The sequence below is a fragment of the Salmo trutta genome, chromosome 26 (assembly GCF_901001165.1).
Source record: "Salmo trutta chromosome 26, fSalTru1.1, whole genome shotgun sequence".
Taxonomy (NCBI): domain Eukaryota; kingdom Metazoa; phylum Chordata; class Actinopteri; order Salmoniformes; family Salmonidae; genus Salmo; species Salmo trutta.
The window spans coordinates 10,213,815-10,237,853 of NC_042982.1; the positions used below are offsets into that span (position 1 = coordinate 10,213,815).

Below are 24,039 nucleotides of genomic sequence, written 5' to 3' on the forward strand. Positions count from 1 at the left end.
ATACTATACTATACTATACTATACTATACTATACTATACTATACTATACTATACTATACTATACTATACTATACTGTACTATACTATACTATACTATACTATACTATACTATACTATACTATACTATACTATACTATTCTAAACTATCAGAGTAGTTGATATTAAGTTTTACCTTAACCCTGAGCACACAGAGCGACAGCACAGGAAAGCTAGGTTTCCATGAGTTCAAGTATTTATGGAACAACATCAAGAAATGGCAGGTGAGTTCAGTCCTCTTGTCACATTTTTGACAATCGGCACTGTTTGAACAATTGTGTGAAATGATGGACATTTCCGTGAAACGTTTGCCTTGAGCTAGAAATGATTTACATGCATTTGCAAGAAATTCATATAACACCCCGTACAACTTCCAACAGTCCTCTTACTCCATTAATGTAAGAATGTTGTTTTATAAATGTTATGTTAATACACTCTTAATTAAAGGTGCTGTGAACTTTGACCTCTTGTGTAACCTTATTTCCGTTCTGATTCAGTGCATCTACATATCAAATGACGCAGATCGCTCAGGGCTCATCTTCTCACAAGAGCTTCCCGCTGCCTTCAAAGCTGCAGGTGAGCTCAGAGATCATGAGAACCGAAACATGGAAATGCATATTTCTTTGTCATCATAAGGCCTTTATAACAGTGTCATAACAGTGACAACAGACAGTCATGATAACTGATAAAAGCTAGCTTGTTCCTGCATATACACTAACGTTCAAAAGTTTTGAGTCACTTACAAATGTCCTTGTTTTTGAAAGAAAAGCAATTTTTTGTCCATTAAAAAACATCAAATTGATTAGAAATACAGTGTAGACATTGTTCATGTTGTAAATGACTATTGTAGCTGGAAACAGCTGATTTCTAATGAAATATCTACATAGGTGTACAGAGGCCCATTATCAGCAACCATCACTCCTGTGTTCCAATGGCACGTTGTGGTAGCTAATCCAAGTTTGTCATTTTAAAAGGCTAATTGATCATTAGAAAACCCTTTTGCAATTATGTTAGCACAACTGAAAACTGTTGTTCTGATTAAAGAAGCAATACAACTGGCCTTCTTTAGACTAGTTGAGGATCTGGAGCATCAGCATTTGTGGGTTGGATTACAGGCTCAAAATGGCCAGAAACAAAGCACTTTCTTCTGAAACTCGTCAGTCTATTCTTGTTCTGATAAATGAAGGCTATTCCATGCGAGAAATTGCCAAGAAACTGAAGATCTCGTACAACGCTGTGTACTACTCCCTTCACAGAACAGCGCAAACTGGCTCTAACCAGAATATAAAGAGGAGTGGGAGGCCCCGGTGCACAACTGACCAAGAGGACAAGTACCTTAGAGTGTCTAGTTTGGGAAACAGACGCCTCAGAAGTTCTCAACTGGCAGCTTCATTAAATAGTACCCGCAAAACACCAGTCTCAACGTCAACAGTGAAGAGGCAACTCCGGGATGCTGGCCTTCTAGGCAGAGTTCCTCTGTTCAGTGTCTGTGTTCTTTTGCCCATCTTAATCTTTTATTTTATTGGCCAGTCTGAGATATGGCTTTTTTCTTTGCAACTCTGCCTAGAAGGCCAGCATCCCAGAGTCGCCTCTTCACTGTTGACGTTGAGACTGGTGTTTTGCGGGTAGTATTTAATGAAGCTGCCAGTTGAGAACTTCTGAGGCGTCTGTTTCTCAAACTACACACTCTAAGGGACTTGTCCTCTTGCTCAGTTGTGCACCGGGGCCTCCCACTCCTCTTTATATTCTGGTTAGAGCCAGTTTACGCTGTTCTGTGAAGGGAGTAGTACACAGCGTATCTTTGTCATCATAAGGCCCTTGTAACAGTGACAACAAACAGTCATGACAACTGATGAAAGCCAGCTTGTTCCTGCATATATGTGTTTGGTCTCATTGGTGTCTCTCTCCTGTTATGTCCATGTGCAGGCTTCCCTCTCAACGACCAGCTCTTCCAGTTGATCGTCCGCAGGTACAGTGATGAACAGGGCAACATGGACTTTGACAACTACATTGGGTGCCTGGTCAGACTGGACGCCATGTGTCGTAAGTGACTGATCCTCAATGATCCCCTGCTCAGTCCGATTATGTTCTTGATTTCAGACTATTTCCTTTTCATTACCCTTCAGTAATAGTGTTTTGTGCATTTTCAGGAGCTTTCAAGACTCTGGACAAAGATAATAATGGAACTATCAAAGTCAACATCCAGGAGGTAAATTATTTTTCACTATTTGCTCTTTGAATTTAAATGTTGTGTTTAGGGTTAGGGACATTTTTAAAGATTAATGACTGGATATAGGAACTGAAATTAGACCTAAATAACCACACCTCTTATTGTGTTCTGCTTTCTCCGCAGTGGCTTCAGTTGACCATGTACTCATAAAACATCAAGGAAAGCCTACAAAAATTCTACATTAATCTCTTCATTTAGCTCTCTCTCTCTCTCTCTCTCTCTCTCTCTCTCTCTCTCTTATTTAAGATTTTTATTTCATATTACCATTGTTATTATTGTTTACAGACGTTCGTACGTCATTTAGTCATGAATGTTCAGTCAATTCATCACTAGATGGCAGCATTGCAGCAACACCTGTCCAATAGGCCAAACTCAATTACCTTTCTATTTTCCAAATATTTTTAAGTTTTCTGTTTTCCTTTTTTCCAGCAACACACTTGGTCAAACATTCCATACTGCTATGTAATGTAATATATAAATTCTAGTGCTCAATAAAGGGGCAATATTACCTAGTACTTGCAGCTCATCTCATTTATTACAATTTCTAAATGTTCTGCTTTTTGCTCATTAAAGAAATGTTCTCTCATGTGTTTGTAGATAACTTTAAGATTTTTGTTTTATTGTAGTTTTTTTGACTGACTTTTACAAACCAAGTCAATAATAAAGTTGATTGTTATTCAGTTATTCATCACTCTTAACTTCCACCTCTGCCGACTAATAGCCGAATCTTTGCTGCCTATTAACTTTATTTACACACTGCATGGGCAAAAGGAGAAGCACACAGAACAGTGGCTGATGACGTGCCCAGGTACACGGGCCGTTTCCAGAGCAACGAGAGAGCGGCTGTTCAAGGGGGCGTGATCTCGGAGGAAGGACTAGAACCAATAAAATGAGAGACCACTCGTCAGGGCGTAAGATCGAAGTCAGCCACCAATTGGGTGAGCGGGTGGTAATCGGGGCGTGTCATCGGACTTACCTGGGGGCAGAGCGGTTCTGGAAGAAAGGAACAAAAACCTTCGAGATGATGCTGAGGGACCGGGTAGATCAATGAACAAACAGGTGACGGATGTTCCAGTGGATTGTTGGGCAAAGTTGAGGCAAACACGACCACTCATATACTGTAAGTTAAAGGTAAGTTTAGAGGCGATTTAACTGTGTTTATCACTTTATAGACGTAAGTGCATTTTATTTTATAATATAGGCTATGTGGAGGCTAAGCTTGACCCATCGCATCAACACTGTTTATCTATTTATTTACGGCCTAAAAGAGTTACAACAAAGACTGGCTAAATCCACTGTTTGATAAGTTTGTGAAAGTTATATACAAAATCAAAAATATAAGTATCTAGTCGTGATGTAAAGAAACGTGCATGTTACTTGATACTATGTAAACATTGCAATAATAGGTCTCATGAAACACAATGTGCTGAATCCTCCCATTTCTTGTAGCTGCCCAGTCCTTGATGAGGTTATCAATGCTCTTCTTGAAAACATGTTTTTATAACATCATATTGTCTTATTAGTGTTTTAGTGTAGGGGGTAGATTATTATTCTAGTAGGGGTGTAGAATTAATGGTATTTACTCATCAGTGGTAATTACTGTGGTGGCAGTCCTCTTCAGTGGGTAGCCATGATCCATGATGTCAGAAAACATGTCAAGCTGTGGACACTCACCGCTGCCCTTTTCAGGGGCAATGCAGGTTGACATTTACAGCAGGTTAACGTTAGAGGAATATATAGCTCTGAGCGTGTTGGCAAACACACATGTTGTCAAACAAACACACACGTTGTGTTCAGAATCAGATACTGTATGATACTTTCACAAGTTTGTCATCTGTTGAATTTGAGGGAAATCAAATATTCAGATATGTCCCTTCAGATAGGTTAGGCATTGGTTATGTAATGTACATAGGCTATTCATCCATAGTGGTCACTCAGTTTATAGAGCATGGCCAGGGGTCTCCTTTAGTGTAGGTTACAGGGGGGTTGGTGGGTGGCATGACAACTTGCACTTCATCAAGCAACTGTGCACTCATGGAAGATAATAATACACGCTACACTACCTCTTAATCAGCCTTTTAAAAGGCATCAAAAACGTGCCAAAAAGGTGCCAATTTTCCCCATGGCTAAGATATGAATCAGCATGCTTGTCTCATTTCAATGCTTCTGTTTTATTCATTCCTCAAACGTGTTATGAGAACACCCTAACCAACTACCTCTGCTTGTCCTATAACTGTGTTGATTGGGACTCTGACTTTCTTTTAAATTTGTTCTGTTCTTCTATTTAAGCATACGAAATCAGGCACGTGTCGCACACAATACTTCACAGCTTTTTTTAATTGAGTAAGTTCTGTGTCTGAAAGATAGGCAACCCTGTTATATGTCTCCCTCATGAGTTGTCAAAATGGATGTCATGACCATCAACGATGTGATGCGTAGGTGGGTCAGTGGGAGTGCAACAGGAAGCCTTTGGTTGAGATGTATTGTCTGTCTCACTCATCTGTCTATCTGGTACAGCAGATACAGTGCTCATTGAATCAAGGGCAGGAGACAGGAAATCTGCACTGAGATAAAACAGCTCTGGTTCAAAGTTCTCAAAGTCTCATTCCAGGTGTGACTCCACAGAAAACCAATTTTTCATGTGGGCATCCTTTTATTTATTTATAGTTTTTAAAATGTTATCTTTATTTAACCTGTCAAGGTATAGGGGGCAGTATTTTTGATTTCGGATGAAAAGCGTGCCCAGAGTAAACGGCCTAATACTCGGGCCCAGAGTCAAATATTTGCATAGTATTAGTAGATTTGGATAGAAAACACTCTGAAGTTTCTAAAACTGTTTGAATGGTGTCTGTGAGTATAACAGAACTCATATGAGGCAAAAACCTGAGAAAATTCCAAGCAGGAAGTGACCTGTCTGCGAATTTGAAATTCTTCATTTGGTTCTCTATCAAAACTACAGTATCCGTGGGGTTACGTTGCACTTTCTAAGGCTTCCATTGGCTCTCAGAAAGCTGATTGAGGCGTCTCCTGTCTCTGGGCAGAGTATAGTAGCAGTCCACTGACAGTTTGTCAGTGGACTGCCTGGTGACAAAGAGATTGGAGATGCGCGTTCACAAGACCACGAGACCAAATCGGACAATGTGGTTAGATTAATGAGAGTCTTATCTTTCAAATGGTGTAAAATAGTCATATGTTTGAACAATTGAAATTATTGCATTTTTGAGGTTTTGTATTTCGCGCCACGCGGTTCCACTGGCTGTTGAATAGAGTGGGACGGTGACATCCCACCTAGCCCATAGAGGTTAACCAGGCAGTTCAGTTGAGAACAAGTTTTCATTTACAACTACGACCTGGCCAAGATAAAGCAAAGCAGTGCGCCACAAACAACACAGTTACACATGGGATAAACAAACGAACAGTCAATAACACAATAGAAACATCTATATACAGTGTGTGCAAATGTAGTAAGATTAGGGAGGTAAGGCAATAAATAGGCCATAGTGGCGAAATAATTACAATTTTACAATTAAACACTGGAGTGATAGATGTGCAGAACATGAATGTGCAAGTAGAGATACTGGGGTGCAATGGAGCAAAAAAAAGTAACAATATGGGGATGAGGTAGTTTGGTGGGCTATTTACAGATGGGCTGTGTACAGGTGCAATAATCGGTAAACTGCTCTGACAGCTGATGCTTAAAGTTAGTGAGGGAGATATAAGACTCCGGATTCAGTGATTTGTGCAATTCGTTCCAGTCATTGGCAGCAGAGAACTGGAAGGAAAGGCGGCCAAAGGAGAAGTTGGCTTTGGGGATAACCAGTGAAGTATACCTGCTGGAGTGCGTGCTACGGGTGGGTGCTGCTATGGTGACCAGTGAGCTGAGATAAGGCGGGGCTTTACCCAGCAAAGACTTATAGATGACCTGGAGCCAGTGGGTTTGGCAACGAATTTGAAGCGAGGGCCAGCCAACGAGAGCATACAGGTTGCAGTGGTGGGTAGTATATGGGGCTTTGGTGACAAAATGGATGGCACTGTGATAGACTACATCCAATTTGCTGAGTAGAGTGTTGGAGGCTATTTTGTAAATGACATCGCCGAAGTCAAGGATTGGTAGGATAGTCAGTTTTACGAGGGTATGTTTGGCAGCATGAGTGAAGGATGCTTTGTTGCGAAATAGGAAGCCGATTCTAGATTTAATTTTGGATTGGAGATTCTTAATGTGAGTCTGGAAGGAGAGTTTAGTCTAACCAGACACCTAGGTATTTGTTGGTGTCCGCATATTCTAAGTCAGAGCTGTCCAGAGTAGTGATGCTAGAAAGGCGGGCGGGTGCAGGCAGCGATCGGTTGAAGAGCATGCATTTAGTTTCACTTGCATTTAAGAGCAGTTGGAGGCCACGGAAGGAGTGTTGTACGGCATTGAAGCTCGTCTGGAGGTTTGTTAACACAGTGTCCAAAGAAGGGCCAGAAGTATACAGAATGGTGTCGTCTGCGTAGAGGTGGATCAGAGAATCACCAGCAGCAAGAGCCACATCATTGATGTATACAGAGAAAAGAGTCGGCCCGAGAATTGAACCCTGTGGCACCCCCATAGAGACTGCCAGAGGTCCGGACAACAGGCCCTCCGATTTGACACACTGAACTCGATCTGAGAAGTAGTTGGTGAACCAGGCGATGCAGTCATTTGAGAAACCAAGGCTTTTGAGTCTGCCGATAAGAATGCGGTGATTGACAGAGTCGAAAGCCTTGGCCAGGTCGATGAAGATGGCTGTACAGTACTGTCTTTTATCGATGGCGGTTATGATATCGTTTAGAACCTTGAGCGTGGCTGAGGTGCACCCATCCTTACACAACAACTTCTAACCGTCATCATATATACAGTACGTGTCACAATCTTTACAGCCCTTCATTCCCAGACAAAACATACTGTTGTTAGTTCTGGTTGTCTCTTTTCTTTCCTTCTGTCTTCCTCCCTCCTCCACCTCTCCCTCTTTTTCTCTCTCCATTTCTTTCTCTCCCTCTCCTCTTGTCTCTCAGCGTGTTGCCTGGGTGAGGCAGGTGGTGATTAATGGTAATTATAAGGAGGCTGCTGCATGGTGCACTGTCACCTCGACTCCCTCACAACAGAATGGAAGGAGTGTAGGTGAGATGCATGTACTGTAGGTGTAAGAGTCTGAGGAACAAGAGAGGTTTTGTGAAATGGGCACTAATTATGTTAAGCAATGAATGGAATATGATCTGAAAGGATAGGCAGTAGAGGCACAGAGTCGAGTGGGGATGAAGAGGGGTGAGGATAAATCAAGCAGGGTATAAAATTCAGTAATCAAACTGACATGCCAATTGCAAATATTCAGGTTTTCAGAACTATGGGGCTCCAATGGCGCCCGAGAGAAAGGCTGTGTAGCCACAGAGTTGAACCACCAGATCATGTTGAAATCATGACTGATCCTATGTATCCTTAATAGTATTGTTCCATGTCCTCAAGCTCACTCAAAGAGCAATGGGTAATTAGAGGGGACATTTTCTGGGTGATATTGCCTAGATTTTCAAATTACTGTACTCTGTACAAAAACTGCCCATAAAGAGCTCTGCACTGTTGCACTGTTTTCATTGTCTTTACCAGGACTGGTGTCAAAGCCACCTGATGCACTAGCCTTGCTTCTTGGGAAAGAGGCTCCTGAGCAAACCAGACAGACTGTGCTGTCCTTCCGCGGCTTCTGCAGATGTCATGCAAGATGGCTGCCGACACGCCTGTGAGGACAGAGCAAGAGGAGCTGCAAAGGAGGGCCAACCAGGTGACAGATGAGGTAATGTCACATATCATCTCAAGAGCACTAACTTCTTTAACTTTGAAATAGCAACAACAGAAGGTTCAGTTGCACTTTTTAAGATCAATACACAATTTCCCCATAGCCGTTGGCTGTTGACCATTGGCCCCCACGATAAAAGGTAAATCATGCCAGGAGCTATAGAAAAGGTTACCTGCCATACCCGGGCATTGTTTTCAGAGTTGCAATATTGAGAGATTACACAGTGACATCACCCTAAGCCGCTCTCCCAGAGGGTTTTCCCCTTGGGTAAAGGTTACTTACTGCACATCACAGCCAATTCCCAGTCCAATTACTTCAGCATCAGGAAATTCCCTGGAGAAAGGCCCCAGCATTCTGTACAAACACATTCTTGGCACACAGACCACTGAAATGAGTCTGTTTATGTTTCTAGTACTGTATCTAAGGTAACTAAATCCTCTAATTGTGTCCTGTCTCTCTGACCTTCCTCATCCAGTCCCTGGAGAGTACCCGTCGTATGATGCAGCTAGTAGAGGAGGTATGGGAGACTCTGCACCTGTCACTCACTCTGCCTCTGTTGACCAAGCCCTAATAATGACACATCATCGTCATTATAATCACAGTATCTCTAGTTGATTTCTTTTGGCAGCCTACCGATAATGAACTTCATTCAGTCCTTTAACTGAAGAGTCTTCATTTTATTCAATGCAAAAATCATGAACATTAAAGCAACATTATGGTGAATCTAATCTAATGCCATTTCTGATCTCAACAGAGCAAAGATTCAGGAATCCGGGCCCTGGTCATGCTGGACGAACAAGGAGGTAATGAAATGGATGTTATATAATCATTTTCTCCCATTGGAAGATGTGGACACATCAATGTCAATCTTACAACAGAAACCTTAGAGGGTCCTTGTTCTTGTATGTATATACATAAGTGGGTGCTCGTGTTTCTGTCAGTATACTAGATGTGTGTAGGCTATGTGTGTGTCTGCTTTTGTGTGTATGTACTGTATGTGTGTTTTCCCTCCTGTGTCTCTCCTATCCACCCTACTCATGCTCCCCACCTGCCCCATATGGGCAGAGCAACTGGACCGCATCGATGAGGGGATGGATCAAATCAACAAGGATATGAAAGAGGCTGAGAAAAACCTCACTGACATGGCCAAGTGTTGTGGCCTGTGCATCTGGCCCCGCATCAAGTAGGTCTGCCCTGCTCTGAGGACACCTGTCATCTGTGTGTCACCTGAGTGCCCGTCAGGCCAACCGGCAACCAGACAGTCTGTCTGTCTATCCATCCGGCCTCTGCTCCAGTCCATGATTCATTTTGTGTCTGTTTTTGTTTTGTTCCGTTATGAGATTGGGTGACTAGAAGTCTGCAGCAAAGTTAACTACAAGAAAATGATGGTCATGTCCCAAAACATTTATATTTCACAAACAGTACATCTTCTACTCACACAATACCAGGCATTTTATGGACTTGTGTGTACCATTATTAAATCATTTGTGTCCTGTTCTCAGTTTTGGGGTTTGCACATACCATAGTTGCGCAATTGCATTATGCTTGACCGCTGGCTTTCCTTTGTCAGTTGGGGGCTTTGGTGATAGAACAGTTTTGTGTTATATTACGTTCTCCCTCATTCTCCCCACTTTCCTCCACCTCTCCCATTCCTACCCTTCCCTCACGTTTTGCGTTGTCCAGAGCAACTGGAGCGGATTGAGGAGGGCCTGGACCAGATCAACTCGGATATGAAGGAGGCTGAGAAGAACCTCACAGACCTGGGCAAATGCTGCGGTCTGTGTTCCTGTGATAAGTAGGTGGTGGGAGGGGTCATGAGCGTCAGGAGCAGATGGGGAAAACATGGTTCCTTCCTCAAGTATTAATGTGCATGTCTGTGTGCTGGTCTTTACAGTTTGTTTGCCAGTTGCTACGCATAAGACTCCTTCTTGCTTGGCTTGTCTCTTACTTCCTTCTTCAACACGTCAGGGCTTAGATCAGGAGTTTTGTTTATTTCATGCAGGTGACCCTTTGTTGTACTCTTGAGTTAACACAATGTACTGGGATATGAAAATGTGTGTGTATGGCTGTGTGATGTGCTCTGTCCTGTGTGCCTCTGCATAGGCTGAAGGACTTTGAGGAGAGTGGGGCCTATAAGAAGGTGTGGGGGAACAACCAGGATGGGGTGGTGTCCGGCCAGCCGTCCTCACGCGTGGTGGATGAGAGAGAGCAGATGATCATGAGTGGAGGCTACATAAGCAAGTAATAATGGTCAATGGCATGACAACCCCAATAGCAAGGCAACAAATCCCAATACTCAAAGACGTGCACATGCCCTCACTATTTCTAAGAGAACGACAGCTTATTATTGTTGTACACACATACAGTAGGCCTATATCACACCATTATGGATATGGTCTAATAATTCAAATTTTTTTCTCCATAGAAAAGTATTGGGCCACTAATTCCAAACAGTGTAAAAAAAATAAAAATAAACTAATTTTTAATTAATTAATTTTAATAGACAAAAATTATGAATTCAGGAGTTTAGATTTCATTGTAATGTTTGAGCATAAGAACACACAAATTAGCTTTAAAACTGCTAAATGTTCAATGAGCTTCATAGCAGAATGTATAGAATTGCAGGAAATTATCTTTGAAACTGCAACATTTCTCTCAGGTCGATGGAAAAATGTGTAAAATTGCTAGAAATTGGCATTAAAACACAAAGATCCTTTCCGACACAACAACCACCTAAGCCTTTTTTTGATCCAGAAAAAGACCTTGAACTCTCTGATGCAGCCTGCACATATTTTTTGGTTTACAAGTATTTTCTGATGAATTTGGCCATTGCAAATACTTGCTCATTTATAGCTCCAAGGACTGTGTACCTAACAGAGGCTGTGTGTGTCAGCCGGGGATATTTACTCTTGTCTATAACACATTGACATATAGAACCAGTCACCTGTCATGTGTGGTAGGAGCACCTGGCCAAACAGAGGACATTTATACAAACCTATGCCCCTCCCTGCATGCAGGGAGAACACGCCTTCCAAAAACAATGATGTACTGAAACTTTTGTTAAATGTACAAACTGACATCTGCAAATTCTACATTCTGTCGGTGTGTTTTCTCTTTATCTGTATTTTTGTCTTGTCTTTCTGTCAGGGTGACAAATGATGCACGTGAAGATGAGATGGAGGAGAATCTGGGACATGTAGGCAGCATTATAGGCAACCTGAAGAGCATGGCACTGGACATGGGCAATGAGATCGACACGCAGAATGTCCAGATTGACCGCATTCAGGGCAAGGTCAGTCCTATAGTACCTGCCATACAGCTATTTATTCAATAACAATAGATGACCAATTCTTATTGAACATTTATCTAATGTGTTGTTTCTACAGGCCATTCTCAATGTATCCCGCATCGATGCTGCCAATCAGAAAGCTAACAATCTAATGAAGAGATAAAGAGGAAGATTGTCCATCTCTGCTGTGTGATCGAATCAACTCCCTGTCGTTCTGTGCCAATATGCGTTCAGTGACCGTTCACCCACATAGAAAATCTGCCAAATGATCGTGCATGCCTTATCCTAAAGCCTGAGCAGCAGGGTACACATCATTATTCATACCTGGCTATACATTAACCCTAGCCTGTTTAGCAGTCTCTGTTCAGCTATTACATTCCACTCTTTGTACTCCATGTCATATGCCACATGACAAAAAAAGAGTACAAGTGGAACGCTACAGAGACTGGTACCCAGATACCCAGCCTGTACCACACTACTGCCATGTTGGCTAGATTATTTTCTAGAAACTAGATACACATCCCCTTCACTCTTTCACCATCCTCCCTCTGGTCCTCTTTCAATGCCCATCCTCTATGGAGCCAGATACCTGCCATAAGATTGAACGTACAGTACCAGTGAACAGTTTGGTCACACCTACTCATTCAAGGGCTTTTCTTTATTTTTACTATTTTCTACATTGTAGAATAATAGTGAAGACATCAAAACTATTGGAATCATGTAGTAACCAGATATTCTTCAAAGTAGCCACCCTTTGCCGTAATGACAGATTTGCACACTCTTGGCATTCTCTTAACCAGTTTCATGAGGAAAATGCTTCTCCAACAGTCTTGAAGGAGTTCCCACATATGCTGAGCACTTGTTGGCTGCTTTTCCTTCAGTCGGTCCAACTCATCCCAAACCATCTCAATTGGGTTGAGGTCAGGTGATTGTGGAGGCCAGATCATCTGATGTAGCACTCCATCACTCTCCTTCTTGGTTAAATAGCCCTTACACAGCCTGGAGGTATGTTGGGTCATTGTCCTGTTGAAAAACAAATGATAGTCCCACGAAGCGCAAACCAGATGGGATGGCATATAACTGCAGAATGCTGTGGTAGCCATGCTGGTTAACTGTGCCTAGAATTCTAAATAAATCACCTACAGTGTCACCAGCAAAGCACCATCACACCTCCTCCTCCATGCTTCATGGTGGGAACCACACATGTAGAGATCATCCGCTCAACTACTCCACGTCTCACAAAGACACTGCGGTTGGAACCAAAAATCTCACATTTGGACTCATCAGACCAAAGAACAGATTTCCACCAGTCTAATGTCCATTGCTCGTGTTTCTTGGCCCAAGAAAGTCTCTTCTTCTTATTGGTGTAGTGGCTTTAGTAGTGTTTTCTTTGCAGCAATTTGACCATGAAGGCCTGATTCACACAGTCTCCTCTGAACAGTTGATGTTGATATGTGTCTGTTACTTGAACTCTGTGAAGCATTTATTTGGGCTGCAATTTCTGAGGCTGGTGACTCTAATGAACTTATTCTCTGCAGCAGAGGTAACTCTGGGTCTTCCTTTCCTGTGGCGGTCCTCATGAGAGCCAGTTTCGTCATAGCGCTTGATGTTTTTTGCAACCGCACTTGAAGAAACTTTCAAAGTTCTTGAAATGTTCTGTATTGACTGACTTTCATGTCTTAATTAAAGCAATGATGGACTGTTGTTTCTCTTTGCTTATTTGAGCCGACCTTGCTATAATATGGACTTGGTCTTTTACCAAATAGGGCTATCTTCTGTATACCACCCAAACCTTGTCACAACACAACTGATTGCCTCAAACACATTAAGAAGGAAAGAAATTCCACATATTGACTTTTAGCAAGACACACTTATTCATTGAAATGCATTCCAGGTGACTACCTCATGAACTTGGTTGACAGAATGCCAAGAGTGTGAAAAGTTGTCATTAAGGCAAAAGATGGCTACTTTGAAGAATCTAAAATATATTTTGATTTGTTTAACACTTTTTTGGTTACTACATGATTCCATGTGTTATTTCAAAGTTTTGATTTCTTCACTATTATTCTACAATGTAGAAAATAGTAAAAATATGAGTAGGTGTGTCCAAACTTTTGACTGGTACTGCACGTATCGTTACAATCGTAAGAAAATCCATATGTAAATTGTTAGAAAAGCCATGCGTGAAACAAATGTGAACATGTTACGATTACGGAATATCATTTTAAGCTTGAACAAATCTTGTGTTGCAATTCTGACATACAATAATACCTTTCAGAGTTTTGGCAGTTTCATCTCACCAACAAAAAATGTACAGCAAACGTCCTGTGAGGAGTGTTACCCGAACAAGCACAACACAGTATAAAAAAACATAAGTCAGGGAAACCGGAAAGGGGTATCCTGCACGTTTTCAATTTAAGTCTCCATTTTCTATTACTCCTCAGTTGAATTTACTTCACATTTAGGTAGCTAATGTAATGGATGTGTTTGCCAGTGCAAGTCTAGATAGCACTAGCTGAAATATGCCTACAACAGTGAAGTTTCAGCTCGCTAGGTGCATCTCTACAGCATGGACATATCTCTGGGTGACGTGGACATCCCCATGCATTCAACTTATCAAAATATGACTAATTCAATATTGCACCATTCCATTCTCTGGGCTCTGTCTGCAATCATAATCAGTAATATATACCAGTGGTGTAAAGTACTTAAGTAAAAATACTTTAAGGTACTACTTAAGTAGTTTTGGGTGGTATCTGTACTTCACTTTATTATTTATATTTTTGAGAACTTTTACTTCACTACATTCCTAAAGAAAATTATGTACTTTTTACTCCTTACATTTTCCCTGACAGCCAAAAGTACTCGTTACACTTATCAAGAGAACTTCCCTGGTCACCTTTACTGCTCCTGATCTGGCGGACTCACTAAACACAAATGCTCTGTTTTTGAATGATGTCTGAGTGTTGGAGTGTGCCCCTGGCTATCCGTAAATTTAAAAAACACGAACAATTGTGCCATATGGTTTGCTTAATATAAGGAATGTGAAATTATGTATTATTTTACTTTTGATACATAAGTACATTTTTGCAATTACATTTACTTTTGACACTTACGTGTATTTCAAACCAAATACTTTTAGACTTTTACTCAAGTAGTATTTTACTGGGTCATGAACATATGGACTTTGAAATTAACAAGTGAGAAGTTAAATGTAGGCTAAGTCTGGCATAAGCTTATTCCCACACTTTACAATAACTCTGTTGCAGTGGTCTTAGGTAGTCTCAGTTTTAAGCTATTCCCTCCATCGCGACACTGCTGCCCAGTTGAAGAGATTGTGATCTCCATGCAGCACTACAGCACCATGCGCCTTCGGTAAAGCACCCCTCAGCTTCAGAAGATGCCCTTCTAGAGGCATGCAACCATTGTCATTATACTCTAATGTAGGCTTTTTTGCCTACTAGCCAAATAGTGCAGAGCATGCATGATCGGTGCAACTCGTCATTCCAACATATTTGAACATTTAATTCATCCTTCTTTCAGTTCAGTCAGTCATTTGTCTGAGCTGAGCTGCAATAGGAACTAAATCAAAGAGAATAGAACAGTCTTATCCATTTGTTTATTGAAATCCATGTGTATTCAAAATTATCCAATGTTCTTTAGCCTGTCACTATAATAATTCTATGTTTAATTTAGGCCAATCCAAATAAAAAAAATAGGCCTTCAACTTGTAGGCATTGCAATTTAGTCTATAATTTGGGGTACTGGTGCCTTGCAGAATAATTTTAAAGGGGGAGATCAAGCTGATCCTAACTGTTATAGGCCAATTTCTATTTGGCCCTGTTTATCAAGTGTTGGAAAAACTTGTCAATAATCAACTGATTGGCTTTCTTGATGTTTATAGTATTCTCTCAGGTATGCAATCTGGTTTCCACTCAGGCTATGGATGTGTCACTGCAACCTTAAAGGTCCTAAATTATGTCACCATTGCCCTTGATTCTAAGCAATGGTGTGCTGCCTTTTTTATTGACTTGGCAAAAAGCTTTTGATACGGTAGACCGTTACATTCTTGTGGGCCGGCTAAGGAGTATTGGTGTCTCTGAGGGGTCTTTGGCCTGGTTTTCTAACAACCTCTCTCAAAGAGTGCAGTGTATAAAATCAGAACATCTGTTGTCTCAGCCACTGCCTGTCACCAAGGGAGTACCCCAAGGCTTGATCCTAGGCCCCACGCTCTTCTCAATTTACATCAACAACATTGCTTAGGCAGTAGGAAGCTCTCTCATCCATTTATATGCAGATGATACAGTCTTATACTTTGCTGCCCCCCGGATTTTGGGTTAAATGCTCTACAACAAAGCTTTCTCAGTGTCCAACAAGTTTTCTCTACCCTTAACCTTGTTCTGAACAAAGGTCATGTGATTCGGTAAGAAGAATGCCCCTCTCCCCACAAGTGTGGTTACTACCTCTAAGGGTTTAGAGCTTGATGTAGTCACCTCATACAAGTACTTGGGAGTATGGCTAGACTGTACAGTGTCATTCTCTCAGCACATATCAAAGCTGCAGGCTAAGGTTAAATCTAGATTTGGTTACCAAACTAACTCTGATTCAGATGACCATCCTACCCATGCTAGATTATATGTCATTAATAGATAGGGTGCTCTCTAGCAGGCTAGATGTTCTTTATCAATAGGCCATCAGATTTGCCACCAATGCTCCTTATAGGACGCATCACTGCACTCTATACTCCTCTGTAAACTGGTCATCTCTATATACTTGTCGCAAGACCCACTGGTTGAGGCTTATTTATAAAACCCTTTCAGGCCTCACTCCCCCCTATCTGAGATACCTACTGCAGCTCTCATCCTCCACATACAACACCCGTTCTGCCAGTCACATTCTGTTAAAGGTATCCAAATCACACACATCCCTGGGTCGCTCCTATTTTCAGTTCGCTGCAGCTAGTGACCGGAACGAGCTGCAAAAAGCATTCAAACTGGACAGTTTTATCTCAATCTCTTAATTCAAAGACTCAATCATGGACACTCTTACTGACAGTTGTGGCTGCTTCGCGTGATGTATTGTCGTCTACCTTCTTGCCCTTTGTGCTGTTGTCTTTGTCCAATAGTGTTCATACCATGTTTTGTGCTGCTACCATGTTTTGTGCTTCTGCCATGTTGTGTTGCTACCATGTTGTTGTCATGTTGTATTGCTACTATGCTGTGTTGTCATGTGTAGCTACCATGCTATGTTGTTGTCTTACTGTAGGTCTCTTTATGTAGTGTTGCTGTGTCTCTCTTGTCATGATGTGTGTTTTGTCCAAAATGTTTATTTAATAAAATATTGTTTATCTCAGCCCCGCCTCTGCAGGAGGCCTTTTGGTAGGCCGTCATTGTAAATAAGAATTTGTTCTTAACTGACTTGCCTAGTTAAATAAAGATTAAATTAAATTAAAATAAGAACTTGGATTTTATAACTGTTTTTAGTATAGGGCTCCCCTTAATAAAAAGAAGGCCTCTAAGGCCTCGCAGGCCTCTTACATTTTAAAATAGTTGAAGGAGCACGTGCAGTGGCTGATAGGAAAACAGATCTGTCAATAAGAATAGGCTTTAGATAGTCTTGACCATTTGGGACCCCTTGGCTATTTCAATCAGGACAGGTTATAGCCAAGACTTAATCAATATTTTGTTTTGTCTCATTTATTGATATGGATATAGCCTCTGCGTGATGGGGTTGTGCAATGCAAATGGCTTTAACAAGCCTAAATACAGAGTGGAATTCACTAATACAACAGCCTAATATAAGACCTACAGTCAGTGCTCCCAAATACTGGAAAAAGTTTGATTCATTAGGTTACATGACCACCACAATAGCCCGACACAGCTATAAAAATAAATTATGCAATTATATGGCAATTAAATAACACACAACATAGCATATTTAGATAGCGGAATAGGCCTAAATCACATTTACTTTCTATTTTGCAGCTCAGGTGGTTATTCTAGACAAGGCTCTTCTGTGTCTTTATCATTCTCACACAAGTCATTTCCTGAAAGCCCAAGCCTATTCTACGTCATCTACTGGTATTGAATTTAATTTGGGTAACAGACATATACAACAAAATGTACGATGTGGACACAAAGGATATCACTTGAAAGTATGAATTAAAACACTTGTTTCCAAAGTGGTCCTCGATGGTAAAAACAATAGCACATATAATGATTAAAAGGCAAGACAAAATTACAAACAACCATAAATACATTCATTTATTTTGACATCCTAAAAAGTGGCCCTATTCACTGCACTTTTCCCCTTACCTTAAAAATCAACCATATTTATTTTGCATTAAAACAATTTATCCATTGCACATCATACCGATCCTTCAAATCCATACACCTGACCAGCAGTAGGGGTCACAAGGGGAAGTGGAGTGGTTTCTCTTACTTAAGACAACCTTGTACAAATTAAAACCTTTGCCTGCTTTTTGAAGCAATTTCTACTTTTTCTTTGCTTGATCTCCAGGGGGAAGCTATTCCATAGACAAATGCCTGTATAGAAAAATGTGCTCCTCGCAGTACTGTTTACTCTTACGCAGTACTGATTTTACAAGACGTAACATTAGCTCTAGTATTGTAACTGTGTTGGTTGTAGACCATATCAACGTGGTTTTTCATATAACCTGGGGCACGATCATTTAAGATGTCAAACATATGATTAAGTTTAAGTTGGTCCACTCTGGACTCCAAAGGCAACAAGCCCACCTCCCGGAACTCCAGAAACCCCTATGTGGTCCTGGGGGGACATTCAGCATATACCTGATAACATTATTTTGCATGACCTGCATTCTCCTTTTCAGCTTTTTTGATAGCACACTATACCAAGCAAAGCAAACATAATCAAAATGACATGGAATCAAGGTTGAGACAAGCATTTTCTTTACTTTGATGTTAAAATATCTAGTGTTACGATATAAAAAATGTCAATTTGTTTGCCATTTTAGAAAGAATTTTGGCAGCAATCGGGTCTCCAGAAAGGGATTGATCTAGAGACACACCAAGATAAGTACACTTGTTTAAGTTTCAATCTCCTTGCCTACACAGTTTACCTTTATCTTGATAGCCCTAAGCAATCTACAGAACAAGAATAGACTGACGAGTTTCAGAAGAAAGTCTTTGTTTCTGGCCATTTTGAGCCTGTAATCCAACCCACAAATACTGATGCTCCAGATAATCAACTAGTCTAAAGGCAGACAGTTTTATTGCTTCTTTAATCAGAACAACAGTTTTCAGCTGTGCTAACATAATTGCAAAAGAGTTTTCTAATGATCAATTAGCCTTTTAAGATGATAAACTTGGATTAGCTATCACAACGTGCCTTTGGAACACAGGAGTGATGGTTGCTGATAATGGGTCTCTGTACATCTATGTAGATATTCCAACAAAAACATTTTTTTAAATCAGCCGTTTCCAGCTACAATAGTCATTTACAACATTAACAATGTCTACACTGTATTTCTGATCAATTTGATGTTATTTTAAATGGACAAAAAAAATTGCTTTTCTTTCAAAAACAAGGACATTTCTAAGTGACTCCAAACTTTCGAATGGTAGTGTACATTCAACCTTTTGGCAGGAATCTGGCTCCATAGTCCCCTTTCGATGCAGCAGGAAGCATCAGTGTAATTGGGTTCCTATGCTTGTTGAAATCAAATCAAATGTTATCTTCACATGCGCTGAATACAACAGGTGTAGACCTTACCGTGAAATGTTTACATATTTGTGGTCACCAGGCAGATTAAAGAAATTGGGAAGAAATCAGCATTCTCTGTCTGCTTTGCTTTTAACACTTTAATGAAGTTTATCTGTCAATGATGACAATTGTTTTTTTAAATGCACTTTATAGCTCAGTTTTCAGTTTTTATTTATTTAACTCAACAGTTGCTTAATAATGGCAGACTGCATTCTCCCATGTAGGTTGTGTTGATATTGTGAACTGGACTTACATCTAAATGTATCTAGCAATTGACATGTTTGAGTTTTCGTTAAGACTATACTAGCATTTCAATATAGCTGATGTCAAACTTGGTTTCCATTACACAATTTCCTAATTGTCATAACATCAAGTAGGCTAGACCCACATCCTCCCCTTATTACATCCCTCTGATGTTGTGGTGTTAATTTGCAAACTTCAAACTGAATAATTCATATAATTTTGTATACAAGATACATATTGACAGATATTGTAATTCTGTATATAAAGGATTAAATTAAGGTCACATTTAAAATATGCATAATTCTTTATGATAATATTGGTAGGTTTTGCTCCATAGCTAGCCTTAAATTGCAAGTGATTGTGGTCTTTTTCGTAGACCGCGTGGCCTAATGGATAAGGCGTCTGACTTCGAATCAGAAGATTGAGGGTTCGAGTCCCTTCGTGGTCGTTTAACTTCTCTAGCTTTACTTATTTATATATGTTGTCAATGTCACTACAAAAGTAACGTGGCATGTCTTTTGTAGCCAAGAAAAGGTAGGATTATTGACATTGAGTCTACTTTGTTTTAGATTGATTAGCGACCGATTTCTGCTCGTGTAAGCTATATTCTTACAATTCGGTAGCCTAGTATTTAAGGCCGTCATGTGTTTTAGTAGCAACATGATTTGGTTGAGGAATGTCACCACAGGGTGTGTACTCGTTCAATCAATGACTGTACGTTATTATGTAACAATAGTAGCAGTGATTGATGCACGTTGAACTGTAATGTGGCCATTCCTGGCATCATACCAAATTCGTATTCTGGTAAGATTTCGTAATGTTGCGCTCGTGGCCGCCTGTAGGTCATGGAAAATGCGCGATCAGAGTCTGCGCAACTCAGCGTTCTTCTCGTCGTCTGTGCGAAGTTTATGAAGCTGCACTGCAAGAGGAGAAAAAAAAACATTCGTCACTCTATTGGTAATTCCTGCTATATCCAATGAATCACAACTTCACATTTGTTGTTGCTAACTCTTTTGTCAATGTGATTAATTACTAAGCTAGTTAAAGTTTCTATATCTATAAACAATCTGCAAAAAACGCGGACGACCTACGTTAGCTAGCTAGCGTTAGCTGGCTAGCGACCGACATTAGCTAACGTTCCTTCAAAATGGTTGCTAGCTAGGCAGAATGCGTAGGAAAAGCTCGCTATTGGCTTATCAATTTATCCACAACAAATTTGTAAAGATCTCTGTTCGTTTTCAAATTGGTATTTCGTCCCCTTCGTTGTATGGCAGGATGTGCGTTTACCGTGGTTGAAAACACTGGCCTTCGAAGTACCGCAAAATAGTGTAGTTGGCTACATTCAGCGTAGAGTACACAAGGGGGCTCAACAAAGAACCAGGAAGCATAATGCTCATTGGCCTAGCAAGAGAGTGTAAGATTGAAGCTGCTAATTATACGAATGGTTAATTTAAAGACGTACCCACATTTAATTCCCATGCAGAGTTTTATTTTTTACAACTAACTATTATGTCAATTGTCAGGTATTATTGGCAATAGTAATGGTGTCCTGACTACTGGAATGTATGCCTAGCCTACAATTTTTTAATAAAGAAGTTGATGCATTACAGATGTCATGTTTTAGGCACACTTAGGGATGGATCCCTGGTCTACCCATTGATTACGGCATATTATTTTCCCACAGAACAAAATCTTACCCAAACATTTTATAAATTCAATGCACTCTTTTCTTTATTCTATAATATATGCATAATTAGAAATAATATATGCCATTTAGCAGACGCTTTTATCCATAGCAACTTAGACGTGTGCATACATTTTTACGCAGGCATTTTCCCGGTAATCAAACCCACTACCCTGGCGTTGCAAGCACCATGCTCTACGAACTGAGCTATATAGTCTCTTATAACAATAATATATTTGTTTTACACAAGGATTCCTATCAGTGGTGTTTTACATTTTGTTCTCTCCTGCAGGCTGGCAGTGCCAGGGGTGGTGCCCTCTCAGGTATAGGTGGTTATCTCTTGGGTGTGTAAACAGGACAGGCCAAGGGCTGTTAGGAGTGCAACATGAATTTTAAATTCACCTATAGCGAAATAGAGGAACTTGGGGGCAACTTGCCCATGAAGAAAAGGAAGTCGCGCTTCACCTTCGATGAAGTCCATCTGCTGCTGACTGAAGTCAAAAGAAACAGGCACATCCTCGTAAGTAAGTACCTCCACTCAGTGTGTACTGTGGGCACAAATTACATGAATTTGATACATTTACGAAGTTTATGCATGGTAATGTGTGAAGCCTTTGGTCATGATCAGCATGAAGCACTCAAAATAGACATATGTTTGCTTTGCATTTGTTTCTCTTGTTCTCTGCTTGCCTTTTATTCCTTGGTGTGCTGTTATCTGCCTTTGTCACCCACCACAGGCAAGTTCAACCAAGGCGCCTCGTCAGACCTGAGGAAGCGAACATGGGCGGACATCGCGATTCGCATCAACAAAATTAGCGAGTGCCAACGGGAGGTCATGGAGATCGTCAAGAAGTGGGCGGACCTAAAGTGTGATGCCAAGCGTAGGATGGTGGCCATGCGAGGGCCTAACGGTGTCCGTATCTCCCAGAACCTGTCGCCGGTGGAGAAAATGGTGCACGAGATACTATCCATGTCCCCTCCAAACAAGGCCACCATGGGCAGTATGAATGATGAACCTGAGGAGAATGACTTTGGTGACATGTCAGAGATGTCGACTCGCTCCTCTGGCACCTCTAATGGTATGGCTGGTCTTCATCACATGGCTATGCCTGTCACCAGCCCTCACGTGATGGGCTCGTCTATGTCTCCTTTCTCAACTCCGGATAAAGATATTGGCATGTTCTCTCAGATGCCATTTGGCCGTGAGTCTTTCCTGTATTCAGAATAATGTTTCTCATGAGCTCTTTCTCCCCAACGCTCATGCATTCAACACACTCTATTCACATGTTGTATTGATTATTATTATCTTCTTTGTCCAATTTTTTTATTGTCCTTTTAGAGGATCCTTCTCAGTCATCTCATGATTTTTCATTCATGAAACCAGTCGATGAAGGTAAAACTCTTTCTCTCTCACTTTGTTGTTGGTAAAAGTTTTTGCACCTCGGTTTCCGTGTACTTATGCATCTATGAATTGTGTGTGTATTCACATCGTGTTTGTGTATTGCCCATAGACGACAGTCTGGGATTTGAGGACCTAGAAGAGGAGCCGCGGCACATGGGCTCCTTCCGCCCCCCTGCTGAGCCTCGTCGCACCTACTCCAGATTCGCTGCCTCTTCCACCGCTGTGTCTTCCTCCATGGCTACCTCCTCGTCCTCCCACCCAGCTCCATCCTCTTCCTTTCGCCCTGCTCCTCTCTCCTCTTCCACCTCTACAGGGTCAGTCATGGGGCAGGGGGCAATCCGGAAGCAGCTAGCCCACAGTGCCTCCCTCAGTCTCAAGGAGCAGCAGGCCACTACTGCCCTGCTAGGGGCCGTGTCGGGGTCTCTGGGGGCCCTGGCCCAGTCCGTGCAGCAGCTGGTGGAGTCGCAGCAGGAGTTTGTACGCGATTCCCTGCAGATGCAGCGAGAGACTGTTAGCGTCCTGCGAGACTTCTCCACCAATGCCCTGGCTCTCCTGCGGGACAAGGTCAACGGCCACCCACCGCCTTAACTCCCAGTTCACCTACAGAACACAACACACACACGGACCCTACCTGTGAAGTGCTTGCCCGTGGACTGAGATCATGTCATTAATACTATTTGCTGATTCACCTTGAGAATGAGTATGCTGCCACTAGTATAGAGAGTACTGAATAGCAGGAAGCCCAAATAAAATTATGAATATCTTTATATACTGGAGATGAGCTTTCTAACCAGTGACTGGTTATTTGTTACTTTTGATGATAAAGAGCAATGCATCCACGTGTCATGGTTCCAGAAAATCATTATTTTTTTTTTTTTTTACTGAATGAAACAAGACTGGACATTGCAAGTATGTTTGTCAGAGAAAAACTTGTGCAATACTCTAAAAACGCTTTTCGAGTGTACGCGAACTGTTGATCTGCTCCTATTTTGTTTTACATAGCCTCATTTGCAGGCTTCCTCTAACAAGTATGCAATGACCAGTCATCCACACACATTCCAAGCATAACCAGCCACATTTATAGATTAATTTGGGTCAAATTAATTAGATGACTAATAAAAAAAGCAGCACGTACATGTGGAAAGTATGAGTGAGTTTTGATCTGCCAACCTCTGTCATTACAATCCAAAAGTTAGGTGGTTTGGTTTTCAAACGGGCAATAAATCCCACTACAACTACAAGACGACTAAATAGAAACTGGCCATATTTGTAGCCTTTGCACTTCAATTTAATGTATTTTCATTTTGTATTGAGTTTAAATTATGAGTGTCAAACTTTTTAGAAAAGTTTTGAGTTATATTTTGTCAATGCTGAAGAAATGTGTTTTTATGAAAAAGTATCCTTTTTCACTGAACTTCAATTAACTTTTGGTTTTTCCAGACTGAATGATTTTTAAAACATACTCTAGACTACTGTACTGTAACATGTAATGTGTGACTCCTTCAACCAAATCTTGAGAATAAAACAACCTGTTTTTAACTTATTTGTTCCTGGAGGCGGCACATGAATGTATGGTATCTGTTAGCAGTCATTTCTGAAGCT

At 41.0% G+C, this 24,039-nt stretch overlaps 3 protein-coding genes, 1 long non-coding RNA gene and 1 other non-coding gene across 6 annotated transcripts in view; 4 read left to right on the forward strand and 1 right to left on the reverse strand.

Moving 5' to 3' along the window:
• Positions 1-2,781, forward strand: part of LOC115163069 (calpain small subunit 1) — a 5,596-nt gene extending 2,815 nt beyond the window's left edge. For both annotated transcript variants that reach the window (XM_029714659.1, XM_029714660.1), the window contains exons 7-11: positions 192-260; positions 534-612; positions 1,963-2,079; positions 2,187-2,245; positions 2,390-2,781. In XM_029714659.1, coding sequence (XP_029570519.1) covers positions 192-260; positions 534-612; positions 1,963-2,079; positions 2,187-2,245; positions 2,390-2,416 — 351 coding nt within the window. In that variant the 3' untranslated portion in view covers positions 2,417-2,781. The remainder of the gene's footprint in view (positions 1-191; positions 261-533; positions 613-1,962; positions 2,080-2,186; positions 2,246-2,389) is intronic.
• A 268-nt stretch (positions 2,782-3,049) lies between these two features.
• Positions 3,050-11,526, forward strand: LOC115163070 (synaptosomal-associated protein 25). Its single transcript, XM_029714661.1, has 8 exons — positions 3,050-3,397; positions 7,887-8,070; positions 8,549-8,590; positions 8,828-8,876; positions 9,757-9,868; positions 10,177-10,314; positions 11,221-11,365; positions 11,460-11,526. The coding sequence occupies exons 2-8, from the start codon at positions 7,987-7,989 to the stop codon at positions 11,523-11,525; spliced, it is 636 nt and encodes a 211-aa protein (XP_029570521.1). The 5' UTR covers positions 3,050-3,397; positions 7,887-7,986; the 3' UTR covers position 11,526.
• A 7,662-nt stretch (positions 11,527-19,188) lies between these two features.
• Positions 19,189-21,306, reverse strand: LOC115163073 (uncharacterized). Its single transcript, XR_003869688.1, has 2 exons — positions 20,639-21,306; positions 19,189-20,270 (listed from the first exon to the last, which is right to left on the reverse strand). It is a non-coding gene; the product is annotated as an uncharacterized LOC115163073 (long non-coding RNA).
• Positions 19,727-19,799, forward strand: trnar-ucg (transfer RNA arginine (anticodon UCG)). The gene has a single exon. It is a non-coding gene; the product is annotated as a tRNA-Arg (tRNA).
• LOC115163071 (uncharacterized) lies at positions 20,185-23,978 on the forward strand. The gene is made up of 5 exons (XM_029714662.1): positions 20,185-20,308; positions 21,328-21,559; positions 21,773-22,237; positions 22,375-22,428; positions 22,547-23,978. The coding sequence occupies exons 2-5, from the start codon at positions 21,421-21,423 to the stop codon at positions 23,023-23,025; spliced, it is 1,137 nt and encodes a 378-aa protein (XP_029570522.1). The 5' UTR covers positions 20,185-20,308; positions 21,328-21,420; the 3' UTR covers positions 23,026-23,978.
• The last annotated feature ends 61 nt before the right edge of the window (positions 23,979-24,039 follow it).

Coding starts and splice junctions, on each gene's coding strand:
- LOC115163070 (XM_029714661.1), top strand. CDS start 7,987: ATGTCATGCAAGATGGCTGCCGACACGCCTGTGAGGACAGAGCAAGAG. Junction 8,591..8,827: donor TGATGCAGCTAGTAGAGGAG/GTATGGGAGACT, acceptor TGATCTCAACAG/AGCAAAGATTCAGGAATCCG. Junction 10,315..11,220: donor AGTGGAGGCTACATAAGCAA/GTAATAATGGTC, acceptor TCTTTCTGTCAG/GGTGACAAATGATGCACGTG.
- LOC115163071 (XM_029714662.1), top strand. CDS start 21,421: ATGAATTTTAAATTCACCTATAGCGAAATAGAGGAACTTGGGGGCAAC. Junction 21,560..21,772: donor AAACAGGCACATCCTCGTAA/GTAAGTACCTCC, acceptor CACCCACCACAG/GCAAGTTCAACCAAGGCGCC. Junction 22,238..22,374: donor CTCTCAGATGCCATTTGGCC/GTGAGTCTTTCC, acceptor TTGTCCTTTTAG/AGGATCCTTCTCAGTCATCT.